At 40.1% G+C, this 18,644-nt stretch overlaps 1 protein-coding gene across 1 annotated transcript in view; it reads left to right on the forward strand.

The window, feature by feature from the left end:
- Positions 1-18,644, forward strand: part of SEC13 (SEC13 homolog, nuclear pore and COPII coat complex component) — a 66,586-nt gene that overhangs the window by 23,244 nt on the left and 24,698 nt on the right. The window contains exons 6-8 of the mRNA XM_030840829.3: positions 13,605-13,738; positions 14,189-14,312; positions 15,313-15,459. Coding sequence (XP_030696689.1) covers positions 13,605-13,738; positions 14,189-14,312; positions 15,313-15,459 — 405 coding nt within the window. The remainder of the gene's footprint in view (positions 1-13,604; positions 13,739-14,188; positions 14,313-15,312; positions 15,460-18,644) is intronic.

Raw genomic sequence — 18,644 nt, forward strand, 5'->3', positions numbered from 1 at the left:
TTTGAAGTTTCATTAGGTCCCATTTGTGTATTTTTGTTTTTATTTCCATTTCTCTAGGAGGTGGGTCAAAAAGAATCTTGCTGTGATTTATGTCATAGAGTGTCCTGCCTATGTTTTCCTCTAAGAGTTTGATAGTTTCTGGCCTTACATTTAGGTCTTTAATCCATTTTGAGCTTGTTTTTGTGTATGGTATTAGGGAGTGATCTAATTTCATACTTTTACATGTACCTGTCCAGTTTTCCCAGCACCACTTATCGAAGAGGCTGTCCTTTCTCCACTGTACATTCCTGCCTCCTTTATCAAAGATAAGGTGACCATATGTGCGTGGGTTTATCTCTGGGCTTTCTATCCTGTTCCATTGATCTATCTTTATGTTTTTGTGCCAGTACCATACTGTCTTGATTACTGTAGCTTTGTAGTATAGTCTGAAGTCAGGGAGCCTGATTCCTCCAGCTCCGTTTTTCGTTCTCAAGATTGCTTTGGCTATTTGGGGTCTTTTGTGTTTCCATACAAATTGTGAAATTTTTTGTTCTAGTTCTGTGAAAAATGCCAGTGGTAGTTTGATAGGGATTGCATTGAATCTGTAGATTGCTTTGGGTAGTTAGAGACATTTTCACAATGTTGATTCTTCCAATCCAAGAACATGGTATATCTCTCCATCTATTTGTATCATCTTTAATTTCTTTCATCAGTGTCTTATAATTTTCTGCATACAGGTCTTTTGTCTCCTTAGGTAGGTTTATTCCTAGATATTTTATTCTTTTTGTTGCAATGGTAAATGGGAGTGTTTTCTTGATTTCACTTTCAGATTTTTCATCATTAGTGTATAGGAATGCCAGAGATTTCTGTGCATTAATTTTGTATCCTGCTATTTTACCAAATTCATTGATTAGCTCTAGCAGTTTTCTGGTAGCATGTTTAGGATTCTCTATGTATAGTATCATGTCATCTGCAAACAGTGACAGCTTTACTTCTTCTTTTCCGATTTGGATTCCTTTTATTTCCTTTTCTTCTCCGATTGCTGTGGCTAAAACTTCCAAAACTATGTTGAATAAGAGTGGTGAGAGTGGGCAACCTTGTCTTGTTCCTGATCTTAGTGGAAATGCTTTCAGTTTTTCACCATTGAGGACGATGTTGGCTGTGGGTTTGTCATATATGGCCTTTATTATGTTGAGGAAAGTTCCCTCTATGCCTACTTTCTGCAGGATTTTTAAATGGGTGTTGAATTTTGTCGAAAGCTTTCTCTGCATCTATTGAGATGATCATATGGTTTTTCTCCTTCAGTTTGTTAATATGGTGTATCACGTTGATTGATTTGCGTATATCGAAGAATCCTTGCATTCCTGGAATAAACCCCACTTGATCATGGTGTATGATCCGTTTAATGTGCTGTTGTATTCTGTTTGCTGGTATTTTGTTGAGGATTTTTGCATCTATGTTCATCAGTGATATTGGCCTCTAGTTTTCTTTCTTTGTGACATCCTTGTTTGGTTTTGGTATCAGGGTGATGGTGGCCTTGTAGAATGAGTTTGGGAGTGTTCCTCCCTCTGCTATATTTTGGAAGAGTTTGAGAAGGGTAGGTGTTAGCTCTTCTCTAAATGTTTGATAGAATTCACCTGTGAAGCCATCTGGTCCTGGGCTTTTGTTTGTTGGAAGATTTTTAATCACAGTTTCAATTTCAGTGCTTGTGATTGGTCTGTTCATATTTTCTCTTTCTTCCTGATTCAGTCTTGGCAGATTGTGCATTTCTAAGAATTTGTCCATTTCCTCCAGGTTGTCCATTTTATTCGCATAGAGTTGCTTGTAGTAATCTCTCATGATCTTTTGTATTTCTGCAGTGTCAGTTGTTACTTCTCCTTTTTCATTTCTAATTCTGTTGAGTCTTCTCCCTTTTTTTCTTGATGAGTCTGGCTAATGGTTTGTCAATTTTGTTTATCTTCTCAAAGAACCAGCTTTTAGTTTTACTGATCTTTGCTATCGTTTCCTTCGTTTCTTTTTCATTTATTTCTGATCTGATCTTTATGATTTCTTTCCTTCTGCGAACTTTGGGGGTTTTTTTGTTCTTCTTTCTCTAATTGCTTTAGGTGCAAGTTTAGGTTGTTTATTCGAGATGTTTCCTGTTTCTTAAGGTAGGATTGTATTGCTATAAACTTCCTTCTTAGAACTGCTTTTGCTGCATCCCATAGATTTTGGGTCGTCGTGTCTCCATTGTCATTTGTTTCTAGGTATTTTTTAATTTCCTCTTTGATTTCTTCAGTGATCACTTTGTTATTAAGTACTGTATTGTTTAGCCTCCATGTGTTTGTATTTTTTACAGATCTTTTCCTGTAATTGATATCTAGTCTCATAGCGTTGTGGTTGGAAAAGATACTTGATACAATTTCGCTTTTCTTAAATTTACCAAGGCTTGATTTGTGACCCAAGATATGATCTATCCTGGAGAATGTTCAATGAGCACTAGAGAAAAATGTGTATTCTGTTGTTTTTGGGTGGAATGTCCTATAAATATCAATTAATTCCATCTTGTTTAATGTATCATTTAAAGCTTGTGTTTCCTTATTTATTTTCATTTTGGATGATCTGTCCATTGGTGAAAGTGGGGTGTTAAAGTCCCCTACTATGAATGTGTTACTGTCGATTTCCCCTTTTATGGCTGTTAGTATTTGCCTTATGTATTGAGGTGCTCCTATGTTGGATGCATAAATATTTACAATTGTTATATCTTCTTCTTGTTTTGATCCCTTGATCATTATGTAGTGTCCTTCTTTGTCTCTTGTAATAGTCTTTATTTTAAAGTCTATTTTGTCTGATATGAGAATTGCTACTCCAGCTTTCTTTTGGTTTCCATTTGCATGAAATATCTTTTTCCATCTCCTTACTTTCAGTCTGTATGTGTCTCTAGGTCTGAAGTGGGTCTCTTGTAGACAGCAAATATATGGGTCTTGTTTTTGTATCCATTCAGCCAATCTGTGTCTTTTGACACAGAGCGTTTAGTCCATTTACATTTAAGGTAATTATCGATATGTATGTTTCTATTCCCATTTTCTTAATTGTTTTGGGTTTGTTATTGTAGGTCTTTTCCTCCTCTTGTGTTTCTTGCCTAGAGAGGTTCCTTTAGCAGTTGTTGTAGAGCTGGTTTGGTAGTGCTGAACTCTCTCAGCTTTTGCTTGTCTGTAAAGGTTTTAATTTCTCCATCAAATCTGAATGAGATCCTTGCTGGGTAGAGTAATCTTGGTTGCAGGTTTTTCTCCTTCATCACTTTAAATATGTCCTGCCAGTCCCTTCTGGCTTGCAGAGTTTCTGCTGAAAGATAAGCTGTTAACTTTATGGGGATTCCTTTGTGTGTTATTTGTTGTTTTTCCCTTGCTGCTTTTTTTTTTTTTTTTTTGCGGTACGCGGGCCTCTCACTGTTGTGGCCTCTCCCGCCGCGGAGCACAGGCTCCGGACGCGCAGGCCCAGCGGCCATGGCTCACGGGCCCAGCCGCTCCGCAGCACGTGGGATCCTCCCGGACAGGGGCACGAACCCGCGTTCCCTGCATCGGCAGGCGGACTCCCAACCACTGCGCCACCAGGGAAGCCCCCCCTTGCTGCTTTTAATATGTTTTCTTTGTATTTAATTTTTGACAGTTTGATTAATATGTGTCTTGGCGTATTTCTCCTTGGATTTATCCTGTATGGGACTCTCTGTGCTTCCTGGACTTGATTAACTATTTCCTTTCCCATATTAGGGAAGTTTTCAACTATAATCTCTTCAAATATTTTCTCAGTCCCTTTCTTTTTCTCTTCTTCTTCTGGAACCCCTATAATTCGAATGTTGGTACGTTTAATGTTGTCCCAGAGGTCTCTGAGACTGTCCTCAGTTCTTTTCATTCTTTTTTCTTTATTCTGCTCTGCAGTAGTTATTTCCACTATTTTATCTTCCAGGTCACTTATCCGTTCTTCTGCCTCAGTTATTCTGCTATTGATCCCATCTAGAGTACTTTTAATTTCATTTATTGTGTTGTTCATCGTTGCTTGTTTCATCTTTAGTTCTTCTAGGTCCTTGTTAACTGATTCTTGCATTTTGTCCATTCTATTGTCCATTCTATCTCCAAGATTTCGGATCAACCTTACTATCATTATTCTGAATTCTTTTTCAGGTAGACTGCCTATTTCCTCTTCATTTGTTAGGTCTGATGGGTTTTTATCTTGCTCCTTCATCTGCTGTTTTTTTTTCTGTCTTCTCATTTTGCTTATCTTACTGTGTTTGGGGTCTCCTTTTTGCAGGCTGCAGGTTCGTAGTTCCCGTTGTTTTTGGTGTCGGTCGCCAGTGGCTAAGGTTGGTTCAGTGGGTTGTGTAGGCTTCCTGGTGGAGGGGACTAGTGCCTGTGTTCTGGTGGATGAGGCTGGATCTTGTCTTTCTGGTGGGCAGGTCCACGTCTGGTGCTGTGTTTTGGGTTGTCTGTGGGCTTATGATTTTAGGCAGCCTCTCTGCTAATGTGTGGGGTTGTGTTCCTGTCTTGCTAGTTGTTTGGCATAGGATGTTCAGCACTGTAGCTTGCTGATCGTTGAGTGAAGCTGGGTGCTGGTGTTGAGATGGAGATCTCTGGGAGATTTTCACCGCTTGATATTATATGGAGCTGCGAGGTCTCTTGTGGACCAGTGTCCTGAAGTTGGCTCTCCCACCTCAGAGGCACAGCATGACTCCTGGCTGCAGCACCGAGCCTCTCATCCACACGGCTCAGAATAAAAGGGAGAAAAAATAGAATTAGTAGAAGAAAGAAAGAAAGGAGGGAAGGAGGGAGGGAGGGAGGGAGGAGGGAGGGAAGGAAGAAAAAAAGAAAGAAGATAAAGTAAGATAAAATAAAGTAAGATAAAATATAATAAAGTTATTAAAATAAAAAGTAATTATTAAGAGAAAAAAAAACAGACGGATAGAGCCCTAGGACAAATGGTGGAAGCAAAGCTATACAGACAAAATCTCACATAGAAGCATACACACTCACAAAAAGAGGAAAAGGGGAAAATATCATAAATCTTGCTCTCAAAGTCCACCTCCTCGATTTGGGATGATTCGTTGTCTATTCATGTATTCCACAGATGCAGGGTACATCAAGTTGATTGTGGAGCTTTAATCCGCTGTTTCTGAGGCTGCTGGGAGAGATTTCCCTTTCTCTTCTTTGTTCTCACAGCTCCCAGGGGCTCAGCTTTGGATTTGGTCCCGCCTCTGCTGTAGGTCGCTGGAGGGCGTCTGTTCTTTGCTCAGACAGGGTGGGGTTAAAGGAGCAGCTGATTCAGGGGCTCTGGCTCACTCAGGCTGGGGGGAGGGAGGGGCACGGAGTGCGGGGCGAGCCTGTGGCGGCAGAAGCCAGCGTGACGTTGCACCAGCCTGAGGCGCGCCGTGCATTCTCCTGTGGGAGTTGTCCCTGGTTCCCGGGACCCTGGCAGTGGCGGACTGCACAGGCTCCCCGGAAGGGGTGCGTGGATAGTGACCTGTGTTCACACACAGGCTTTTTGGTGGTGGCAGCAGCAGCCTTAGCGTCTCATGCCTGTCTCTTGGGTCCGCGCTTTTAGCCGCGGCTAGCGCCCGTCTCGAGCTCCTTTAAGCAGCCAGGTCTAGACTTTTCCCTGGACTCCCTCCTGGCCAGCCGTGGCGCACTAACCCCCTACAGGCTGTGTTCAGCCCCAGTCCTCTCCCTGCGCTCCGACCGAAGCCCGAGTCTCAACTCCCAGCCCCGCCCGCCCTGGCGGGTGAGCAGACAAGCCTCTCAGGCTGCTGAGTGCTGGTCGGCACCGATCCTCTGTGCGGGAATCTCTCCGCTTTGCCCGCCGCACCCCTGTTGCTGTGCTCTCCTCCGCGGCTCAGAAGCTTTCCCCCTCTGCCACCCGCAATCTCCACCCGCGAAGGGGCTTCCTAGTGTGTGAAAACCTTTCCTCCTTCACGGCTCCCTCCCACTGGTGCAGGTCCCGTCCCTATCCTTTTGTCTCTGTTTATTCTTTTTTCTTTTGCCCTACCCAGGTACATGGGGAGTTTCTTGCCTTTTGGGAGGTCTGAGGTCTTCTGCCAGCGTTCAGTAGATGTTCTATAGGAGTTGTTCCACGTGTAGATGTATTTCTGGTGTATCTGTGGGGAGGAAGGTGATCTCCGCGTCTTACTCTTCCACCATCTTCCCGGAAGCCTTAGCTATTTTTGACAGATGTGAGGTGATATCTTATTGTGGTTTTGATTTGCATTTCCCTGATGATTAGTGATGTTGAACATTTTTTCATGTACTTGTTGACCCATCTGTGTATCTTCTTGGGAAAACCATATATTCAGATCCTCTGCCATTTTTAAGTTGAATTATTTGGTTTTACTATTGAGTTGTATGAATTCTTTTATATTTTTGATATTGACCCCTTATTAGATACATGATTTACAAATATTTTTTCCCTTTCCATAGGTTGCCTTTTCACTTTGTTGATGATTTCTTTTGCTGTACAGAAGCTTTTTGTTTGATGTAGTTCCCCTTATTTTTGCTTATGTTGCCTTTGCTTTTGGAGTCAGACCCAGAAAATCATCACCAAGATCAATGTCAAGGAGCTTAGCACCTATGTTTGCCTCTAGGAGTTTTATGGCTTCAGGTCTCACATTCCTTAATCCATTTTGAGTTCATTTTTATGTACAGTGTAAGATAGTGGTCCAGTTTCGTTCTTTTGTATGTGGCTGTCAAGTTTTCCCCACACTGTCTGTTGAAGAGACTGTCCTTTCCCCATTGTATATTCTTGGCTCCTTTATCATAAATTAATTGGCCACATATGCATGGGTTTATTTCTGGGTTCTCTGTTCTGTTCATTGATCTATGTGTCTGGTTGATTTTTTGTTGGTTTTTTGTTTTTGTTTTACATTTTAGTGATGGTAGAAAATATCAGGTAGACAAGTAAATTGTAGATAGCCAGTAACAGTGTTGTAAAGAGTATGTGTCTGTTTTTAATGCCAATACCATACTCTTTGATTACTGTATCTTTTTAATAAAGGGGTCTTTTGTGATTCCATACAAATTTTAGGATTGTTTGTTCTAAACAAACAATTTATATTTTAGGATTGTACTGTGAAAGATGGCATTGGAATTTTGATAGAAATTGCATGGAATCTGTAGATTGCTTTGGGTAGTATGGACACTTTAGCAATATTTCTTCCAATCCATCTGCATGAATATCTTTCATTTGTGTTGTCTTTAATTTCTTTCATCATTGTCCTCAGTGTACAGGTCTTTCCCCTCATTGGTTAAATTCATTCCTAGGTATTTTATTTTATTTTATTTTATTTTATTTTATTTTTTTTTGTGGTACGTGGGCCTCTCACTGTTGTGGCCTCTCCCGTTGCGGAGCACAGGCTCCGGACACGCAGGCTCAGCAGCCATGGCCCACAGGCCCAGCCACTCCGCGGCATATGGGATCTTCCCAGACCAGGGCACGAACCCATGTCCCCTGCATCGGCAGGCGGACTCGCAACCACTGCGCCACCAGGGAAGCCCGGTATTTTATTCTTTTTGATGCAATTGTAAATGGGTTGTTTTCATAATTTCTTTTCTGATAGTTCATTGGTAGTGTATAGAAATGCAAGAGTTTTTTGTACATTGATTTTGTTTCCTGCAGGTTTATTAAATTCGTTTATTATTTCTAACAGTTTTTTGGTGGAGTCTTGAGGATGTTCTATATATAATATCACGTCATCTCCAAATACTGAGTTTTACATTTTCCTTTCCAATCTGGATGGCTTTTATTTTCTTCTTCTTGCTTGATTGCTCTGGTTGGGACTTCCAATACTTTAATGAGTAAAAGTGGCAAGCATGGACATCTTTGTCCTGTTCCTGATCTTAGAGGAAAAGCTTTCAGCTTTTCACTATTGATGTTAGCTATGGGCTTGTCATATATGGCCTCTATTATGTTGAGGTACATACCTTCTATACCCACTTCGTTGAGAGTTTTATCATAAATGGATGCTGACTTTAATCAAATGCTTTCTCTGCATCTATTGAGATAATTATATGATTTTTATCCTTCATTTTGTTAATGTTGTGTATCACCTGGATTGATTTGTGGGTGGTAAACCAGCCTTGCATCCCTGGAATACATCTCACTTGATCATGGTGTATGATCCTTTTAATGTATTGTTGAATTTGGTTTGCTGGTATTTTGTTGAGGATTTTACCATCTTTGTTCATAGTTATTGGCCTGTGTAGATTTTCTGTTTCTTCATGATTCAGTCTTGGAATGTTCTGTGTTTCTAGGAATCTATCCATTACTTCTAGGTTGTCATTTGTTTGCATATTATTGTTCATAGTAGACTCTGATGATCCTTTGTATTTTTGTGGTATCAGTCTGTATTTCATTTATTTCTCCTCTGATTTTTGTTGTTTCCTTCCTTCCACTGACTTTGGGCTTCATTTGTTCTTTTTCTGGTTCCTTGAGGTATAAAGTTAGGGTGTTTTTGAGATCTTGTTTGTTTGTTTCTTCAGGTGGGTATTTATCTCTGTGAACTTCCCTCTTAGAACTACTTTTACTGCATCCCATAAATTTTGGTGTGTTGTATTTCCATTTTCAGTTGTCTGAAAGTATTTTTTTTATTACTCTTTTGATTTCTTTGTTAACCCATTGGTTGTTCAGTAGCATGTTGTTTATTCTACACATATTTGTGGATTTTCCAGTTTTCTTCTTGTAATTGATTTCTAGTGTCATATCATTTTGGTCAGAAAAGATGCTTGATAGGATTTCAGTCTTCTTAAATTTATTAAGACTTTTTTTGGCCTAACATATGATCTATCCTGGATAATGTTCCATGTGTACTTGAGAAGAAAGTACACAGGCATACCATGGAGATAGTGCACGTTCAGTTCCAGACCACCACAATAAAGCGAATATCACAATAAAGGGAGTTACATGAATTTTCTGATTTCCCAATGCACATAAAGGTTATGTTTAAACTCTCCTAGTCTACTGAGTGTACAATAATAGCATTATGTCTAAAACAATGTACATACTTTAATTTAGAAATGCTTTATAGGTGAAAAAGCTAACCATCATCTGAGCCTTTAGCAAGTCATAATCTTTTTGCATCAGTAACATCGAAGATCACTCATCACAGGTCAACAAAACAAATGTAATAACGAATAAGTTTCAACTATTGCGAGAATTACCAAAATGTGACACACAGACAGGAAGTGAGTAAATGCTGTTGGAAAAATGATGCCAATTGACTTGCTTGACATAGGGTTGCCACAACTTTCAGTTTGTGAAGAACTCAGTGTCTATCAAGCGCAATGAAACAAGACACAATAAAGTGAGGTATGCCTGTATTCTGCTACTTTTGGATGGAACGTTCTCTATATATCTGTAAAGTCCATCTGGTCTAATGTGCCTTTAAGGCCATTTTCTGTCTGGATGATCTATCCATTGACATAACCCTACTATTATTATATTGCTGCCTATATCTCCTTTTAAGTCTGTTAGTATTTGCTTTATATATTTTGGTTTTCCTGTGTTGAGTGCATAAATGTTTACAAATGTTGCATCCTCTTGTTGAATTGACTCCTTTATCATTATCTAATGCCTTTCTTTGTCTCTTATTACAGTCCCTGTATTAAAGTCTATTTTGTCTGATACAAGTATAGCTACCCCAGCTTTTTTGGTTTCCATTTGCACGGAATATCTTTTTCTATCCCTTCTTTTTTCAGTCTGTGTGTGTCCTTAAATCTGAAGTGAGTTTCTTACAGGCAGCACACAGATGGTTCTTGTTTTTTTAATCCAGTCAGCCACTCTATGATGTCTTTTGATTGGAGAATTTAGTCCATTTACATTTAAAGTAATTATAGATAGGTATGCACTTATTGCCATTTTGGTTTTTTCTGGCTTTTTATAGTTCTTTTGCTCTCTTCCTTTGTGGTTTGATGACCGTTAATGGTATGCTTAGATTCCTTTCTCGTTATCTTTTGTGTATCTACTATAGGTTTTTGCTTTGTCCTTACAATGAAGTTTACATATATAACAACCCATATTAATAGTCTATTTTAAGTTGATTACAACTTAAGTGTGAACCCATTCTAAAGCTCTACTTTTTTTTTTAATATATTTATTTTTTATTTATTTATTTTCACCATGCCAGCTCTTCATTGCAGCATGCAGGATCTTCATTGCGGCATGCAGACTTCTTAGTTGTAGCATGCAGACTCTTAGTTGCAGCATGCGGACTTCTTAGTTGCAGCATGCATGTAGGATCTAGTTCCCTAACCAGGGAACAAACCCGGGCCGCCTGCATTGGGAGTGCAGAGTCTTACCCACTGGACCACTAGGGAAGTCCCTAAAGCTCTACATTTTTACCCTCCCCCACCCACCTTTTATGTATTGTTGTCACATTTTACATCTTTTTATCTTGTGTATCTTTAAGTACTGTAGTTACAGTTTTTATTTTTTTTAACCTTCATAATAGCTTCATAAGCAGTTAATCCATTGACTTCAATATATATTTACCTTATGAGTATAAAACCTATGGAAGATTTATACTTTCATATGTTTTCTTGTTACTAATTAGCACCCTTTCTTTTCAGCTTAAAGAAGTCCCTTTAACATTTCTTGTAACGCCATTTTAGTGGTGGTGAACTCCTTTAGCTTTTGCTTATCTGGAAAACTATCTTTCCTTTAATTCTGAACAGTAACTTTGCCAGGTAGAGTATTCTTGGTTGGAATTTTTTTTTCTTTCATCACTTTGAGATTCATTTGTTATCTTGATTGTAGTGATGGTTTTACAGAGTATACTGATGTCAAAGTTCATCAATTTGTGCACTCTATGTTCTGTTAATGTCAATTAGATATTCCTTTAAAATTTGGGAGTGTAGGGGGCTTCCCTGGTGGCACAGTGGTTGAGAGTCTGCCTGCCGATGCAGGAGACACGGGTTCGTGCCCCGGTCCGGGAGGATCCCACATGCCGCGGAGCGGCTGGGCCCATGAGCCATGGCCGCTGAGCCTGCGCGTCTGGAGCCTGTGCTCCGCAATGGGAGAGGCCACAACAGTGAGAGGCCCGCATACTGCAAAACAAAACAAAAAAAATTTGGATTGTAAAGAATGCAGACTGTTTCCAGTATGCAAGAACTCAAGGACTGTTGTTTCCATGAGCCCTGCCTGAGGTATCTACTAAAGAATAAGTTTTAGACAACAAAAATGACTAGAAAGACATCCATATAAATATACAGTTAATTGTAAAGAACTAACACTGAACAAGGTCCTGATCGTGTGCTCGGCTAAGATAGATAGAGTATAACTGTTAAATAAACAGTGTGCAGCACAAGCAGCTGGTACCATGCACATGAAAACACCCCCCAGAAAAACAGTGGGGGGAATGGGGAGGGCGTTGCAAATACTTTCTTTAATGTTATTAGTAATCATATTGACAGTATTATTCTGAGACTATTCTGCTGTGTGTTAAATGAAATAAAATAAATAATTATGTACCAGTGAGCATCCCTAGCACCAGAAATACACTTGAAATACAATTTCTCACTAAAAGAAACCAGAGCTCTTGAGGAAATGGCTGATCCCAGGCCTCAGGCAGGAAAAGTACAAACATCTTGTCCTACCAGATAGAAATGATCACTGACCTACTTTTTGACATACTAGGGTTGTGTCAAAGGAGCTAACTTGAACAGGCTCACACTGCCAAAGATGGGCAGTTGGAGTGTAAAAAATTAGAATAATGGCAGTGAACTGAAACCTGTCAAATATGCTTAACTCCATGAGTTCATCCTGATATTTAAAAGAGAATCAGTCATCTTTGGAGAATGACGGAACTAGTTCAGAAAGAATCAAGCATTTATCTTGCCTTTCTTACCTGATCTGTACCCCTGGGGAAGCAAATATTAATGAGTGAAATTGCCCCTGTCTAGAGTATTCCATGTAATAAATGACAAAGAAATGAATAGAATGATAGTATCACCATTTTGTAATGCCCAGTGAATTGAGAGAGGCATAAATTATTGACAGGTGGTAATAACATAAAAAGAGAGACAGTCTGACATCATGTGCCTCCTGATGAAGGAATACACCACCACCTGTAGTCTTGGCAAAGGGAAGAAACCTGAGTCTGAGCCAGTAAGATCAGAGAATCTATAAATTAGAAGATGCAAGAAACATCAAAAAAATGTTTACTCACACTGGTCAAAATAACCATCATCAAAAAGTCTACAAATAATAAATGCTAGAGAGAGTGTGGAGAAAAGGGAACCGTCCTGCACTGCTGGTGGGAACGTAAATTGATGCAGCCACTATGGAGAACAATATGGAGATTCCTTAAAAAACTAAAAATAGAGCTACCATACGACGCAGCAATCCCACTCCTGGGCATATATCCAGACAATACAAAAACTCTAATTCCAAAAGATACATGCACCACAACGTTCATAGCAGCACTGTTTATAATAGCCAAGACATGGAAACAACATAAGGGTCCATCACCAGACGAATGGATAAAGAAGATGTGGTGTACATATTTACAATGGAATATTACTCAGCCATAAAAAGAACGAAATAATGCCATTTGTAGCAACATGGATGGACCTAGAGATTATCATACAAATGAAGTTAAGTCAGAGAAAGACAAATATCATATGATATCTCTTATATGTGGAATCTTAAAAAAAAAGAAACAAGACAGAAACAGACTCACAGACATAGAAAACAAATTTATAGGACTTCCCTAGTGGTCCAGTGGTTAAGACTCCATGCTCCCAATACAGGGGGCACAGGTTCGATCCCTGGTTAGGGAACTAAGATCCCGCATGCCGCATGGCGTGGCCAAAAAAAAAAACAAGTGGTTACCAAAGGGGAAAGGGAGGAGGATAAATTAGGAGTTTGGGATTAACAGATACATACTACTGTATATAAAATAGATAACCAACAAGGATTTACTGTATAGCCCAGGGAACTCTATTCGATATCTTGTAATAACCTATCATGGACAGTGTATATGTATAACTCAATTACTTTGCTATACACCTGAAACTAACATGGTATTGCAAATCAACTGTATTTCAATAAAAAGAATATTGCAATTTAAACAACATTTTAAATGGCAAAAATAAACTAGTGCCTAAGGATGTACATTTGGATGACAAAGCTAAAAAATAGACATTAGAAATCAAAATAATGGTTACTTACAGGAGAACAGAGGGGCTATGATTCAGGTAGGACATACATGACAGGGCTTCTTGGGTAAATGGTCGTTTTATTTCTTGACCTGGGAGTGATTACAAGAGTGCTTTAGAGTAATTCATTAATCCATATATTTACTTTGTGTGGTTTTTTGAATCTGTGCCCTCCCTTCATATGTTTGGAAAATGTTCTTTTCTTAGATTCCTGAGATTCCCTAATTCCTTCTTTAAATACATGTTGCTGAAAAATACATGCACTGTTAGGAATCCTTGAAGAAGAGTTCTGGGTGGCTAATCCTTAGTTCATTAAAACAGCTGTCCTGCCTAATCCAGTCCTGAGAATTGCAGAAGGAATAAACATCAGCGTTGGGTCTGCAGAAGCAGTATCCTTGTGCCAGGCAAAGGGGCAGAGTCACCACAAGTCCCCCTTCCCCCTCCGTACAGATTGGCTGCAATGCCGTCAGCTGGGCCCCTGCTGTCGTACCTGGAAGCCTCATAGACCAGCCATCTGGGCAGAAGCCCAACTACATCAAGAAGTTTGCATCAGGCGGCTGTGACAACCTCATCAAACTGTGGAAGTAAGTGGCATTGGTGAACTTCTCAAGGGGACACTTCTCATCTTCTACCCTACCATGACTCAGCCTCAGTTCACCAGAAACGGGATCAACTGTCTTTTTCCCTTTGCCCATAGAATACTGTCTTCAGTCTCTCAGAGGACATCCTTTTTAAAATAAAAACAAAAAAGTAAACATCCGAAAGTAAACTTCCCCTTTACTCAGGAGCTTTGACTCTTCCTAATTCACAACTGCTAGAGCTGACTTGTTGGCTGTGGAGGAACACAGCATTTCCTGGAGGGCTTCTTTATAGCTGGTGAACTGAATAAAATTCTGTAGGTTCAACAAATGTTATCAGAAAGGTGGAATAGCTTCTCCACCCCTGTGGAGCCTGTGGGGTGGGGGGGAATGGAGGTGTGGGAATGGCACCTGGGCTGCTGCCTGCTGAATTCTCCCCACCATCTCCCCTGTTAGGGAGGAAGAGGACGGCCAGTGGAAGGAAGAGCAGAAGTTGGAAGCACACAGTGACTGGGTTCGAGATGTGGCCTGGGCCCCCTCCATCGGCCTGCCCACGAGCACCATCGCCAGCTGCTCCCAGGTCAGCTCAGACCTGTGCAAGCATCCTGTGTTAGTTAATCTCAGGAAGTCCCATCAGCCCTTACAGTTCCCCTAGGGGAAATCCTTGAAGGGGTAGGGCAGGAGACAGGCAACTATAGGCCATTGTAAATAAGGGAGCACCTGGAGCCCTGTCATCACGCAGTGAAGCCTTGGCCAGAAGCCACAGTGGCTTTCTTCCACTGAGCCAAGAGCAAGACCAAATTCAGGACTAGTTTCCCCTCCTGACCCTTTTGTGGATAGGGAATGGAGGTACCCAGGCATCATTCTGAGAGTGTTCCCAAGCAAGGACCAGGAGCAATGGGAAATTGTAAGACCTTGGGCTCATCTACCTACTCACTATTCCCAGACAGATAACAAAAGTAAGACCAAGGATAAGCCGTTAATTATATGCTACCACCCAAGATGAGAGTTAAGCCTGGCCTTTTACATCATTTGAGCCTTTTCTACTTGGTCCTAAATTTGGGAGGACCAAGTAGAACAGGCTTAAATGATGTAAAAGATAATTCTGTTTGTTCTGTTTTAGTTTGGTTTGTTTTGGTGTGTGTGTGTGTGTTGTTTTGTTTTGTTTTTTGGTCCCATCTCATTCTCTGAGCTTGGCGTTTAGACAGCAATACCCATTCAGTTGAGAAAGTACAGAGCCAGAGGGAGCCAAAACAACGAAGTTACTTGGCAGTTGTGAGGAAAGCCCCAGAGAAAATTTGAGAATTAGCGGTGCGGACGATGAAACCAGTATGAGGAAAGGAACCTGGGAGACTCCTGACCAGTTTGAAGTGTGTTCCTGGGGTAAAGGGATAAAAGCAAGGGTGCTGGGCTGGAAATTAGTCCTCAAAGATGTGAACACTGAGGAGGTCCTTGGCTGTGCTTTGCCCTGAATCCCCCACCCTATTCCTGCAAAAGTCCAGTATAGCTCCAGATTGAGAGGATATCACCAGGGCAGGATTGCTGCCCCCATCTCCTGACTCTAGCCTGTCTTTTCCCAGGATGGTCGAGTGTTCATTTGGACCTGTGATGATGCCTCAGGCAATGCGTGGTCCCCCAAACTGCTGCACAAGTTCAATGATGTTGTATGGCATGTGAGCTGGTCCATCACAGCCAACATCCTAGCTGTCTCAGGCGGAGATAATAAGGTAAATACACCCTATTTCCATGACATGGCACACAGGGCCCTGTTTGTCTTTGGTGTGTCCAGTAGAGGGCACAGTTGAATCTTCCATCTAATGGCAGGGTTGGGAGGAACCTGAATGAAGACTGTTTTGAGCGTGTCTCTTATTTACATCATTAATTCTTACGACCCCCCACCCAACCCCGAGGGGTTGTATATCCCTCTTATACAGATAGAGATGGCGACAGAGATTTGACTTGCATAGGGGTCATGAAGCTGTTAGGTGGCACAGCCAATAATCAGACCCAAGGTAAATCCAAAGCCACCACCCTGGCAGTCCATCACCCTGACCCTTTGACAACCTCATCTTCATGGTAACGTTTAGTTATACGTAAAATACATATAACAGAGTTTACCATCTTAACTTTTTTTAAGTGTACAGTTCTATAGTGTTAAGTATTGATACATCCACGTTATTCTGCAGTATCACTGTCATCAACCCACAACTCTTCATCCCAAACTGAAATTCTGTGCTCTTCAAACAGCACCTCCCCATTACCCCTCCCCCAGCCCCTAGCAACCCCTATTGTGCTCTCTGTCTCTATGAATAGACTACTGTAGGGACCTCCTGTAAGTAGAATTATAAGGAATTTGGGTTTTTGTGACTGGCTTGTTTCACTTAGCACAGTGTCTTCTTTTTTTTTTTGAATTTTTGTATTTTATTCATTTTTTTTATATGGCAGGTTCTCATTAGTTATGCATTTTATACATATTAGTGTATATATACATGTCAATCCCAATCTCCCAATTCATCACACCACCACGACCACCCCCCCGCCACTTTCCCCCCTTGGTGTCCATACGTTTGTTCTCTACATCTGTGTTTCAATTTCTGCCCTACAAACCGGTTCATGTGTACCATTTTTCTAGGTTCCACATATATGCGTTAATATACGATATTTATTTTTCTTTCTGACTTACTTCACTCTGTATGACAGTCTCTAGATCCATCCATGTCTCTACAAATGACCCCATTTTGTTCCTTTTTATGGCTGAGTAATATTCCATTGTATATATGTACCACATCTTCTTTATCCATTCATCTGTCGATAGGCATTTAGGTTGCTTCCATGACCTGGCTGTTGTAAATAGTGCTGAAATGAACATTGGGGTGTATGTGTCTTTTTGAATTATGGTTTTCTCTGGGTATATGCCCAGTAGTGGGATTGCTGGGTCATATGGTAATTCTATTTTTAGTTTTTTAAGGAACCTCCATACTGTTCTCCATAGTGGCTGTATCAATTTACATTCCCACCAACAGTGAAAGAGGGTTCACTTTTCTCCACACCCTCTCCAGCCTTTGTTGTTTGTAGATTTTCTGATGATGTCCATGCTCACTGGTGTGAGGTGATACCTCATTGTAGTTTTGATTTGCATTTCTCTAATAATTAGTGATGTTAAGCAGCTTTTCATGTGCTTCTTAGCCATCCCTATGTCTTCTTTAGAGAAATGTCTATTTAGGTCTTCTGCCCACTTTTTGATTGGATTGTTTGTTTTTTTTTAATATTGAGCTGCATGAGCTGTTTATATATTTTGGAGATTAATCCTTTGTCCATTAATTCCTTTGCAAATATTCTCTCCCATTCTGAGGGCTGTCTTTCATCTTGTTTGTAGTTTCCTTTACTGTGCAAAAGCTTTTAAGTTTCATTAGGTCCCATTTGTTTATTTTTGTTTTTACTTCCATTACTCTAGGAGGGGGATCAAAAAAGATCTTGCTGTGATTTATGTCAAAGAGTGTTCTTCCTATGTTTTCCTCTGAGAGTTTTATAGTGTCAAGTCTTACATTTAGGTCTCTAATCCATTTTGAGTTTATTTTTGTGAACTGTGTTAGGGAGTGTTCTAACTTCATTCTTTTACGTGTAGCTGTCCAGTTTTCCCAGCAGCACTTATTGAAGAGACTGTTTTTTCTCCATTGCATATCCTTGCCTCCTTTGTCATAGATTAGGTTGACCATAGGTGCGTGGGTTTATCTCTGGGCTTTCTATCCTGTTCCGTTGATCTGTATTTCTGTTCTTGTGCCAGTACCATATTGACTTGATTACTGTAGCTTTGTAGTATAGTCTGAAGTCAGGAAGCCTGATTCCTCCTGCTCTGTTTTTTTCCCTGAAGATTGCTTTGGCTATTTCAGGGTCTCTTGTGTCTCCATACAAGTTTTAAGATTTTTTGTTCTAGTTCTGTAAAAATGCCATTGATAATTTGATAGGTATTGCATTGAATCTGTAGATTGCTTTGTGTAGTATAGTCATTTTCACAATATTTATTCTTCCAATCCAAGAACATGGTATATCTCTTCATCTGTTTGTATCATCTTTAATTTCTTTCATCAGTGTCTTATAGTTTTCTGAGTACAGGTCTTTTGTCTCCCTAGGTAGGTTTATTCCTCGGTATTTTATTCTATTTGTTGCAGTGGTAAATGGGAGTGTTTCCCTAATTTCTCTTTCACATCTTTCATCATTAGTGTATAGGAATGCAAGAGATTTCTGTGCATTCATTTTGTATCCTGCAACTTTACCAAATTCATTGATTACCTCTAGTAGTTTTCTGGTGGCATCTTTAAGATTCTCTATGTATAGTATCATGTCATCTGCAGACAGTGACAGTTATACTTCTTCTTTTCCAATTTGTATTCCTTTAGGTTCTTTTTCTTCTCTGACTGCCGTGGCTAGGACTTCCAAAAACTATGCTGAATAATAGTGGCGAGAGTGGACATCTTTGTCTTGTTCCTGATCTTAGAGGAAATGCATTCAGTTTTTCACATTGAGAATGATGTTTGCTGTGGGTTTGTCGTATATGGCCTTTATTATGTTGAGGTAGGTTCCCTCTATGCCCACTTTCTGGAGAGTTTTTAGATAAATGAGTGTTGAATTTCATCAAAAGGTTTTTCTGCATCTATTGAGATGATCATATTGTTTTACTTCTTCAGTTTGTTAATATGGTGTATCACATTGATTGATCTGCGTATATTGAAAAATCCTTGCATCCCTGGGATAAATCCCACTTGATCATGGTGTATGATCCTTTTAATGTGTTGTTGGATTCTGTTTGCTAGTATTCTGTTGAGGATTTTTGCATCTATATTCATCAGTGATATTGGTCTGTAACTTTCTTTTTTTGTAGTATCTTTGTCTAGTTTTGGAATCAGGGTGATGG

The sequence above is a fragment of the Globicephala melas genome, chromosome 11 (genome assembly GCF_963455315.2).
Source record: "Globicephala melas chromosome 11, mGloMel1.2, whole genome shotgun sequence".
Taxonomy (NCBI): domain Eukaryota; kingdom Metazoa; phylum Chordata; class Mammalia; order Artiodactyla; family Delphinidae; genus Globicephala; species Globicephala melas.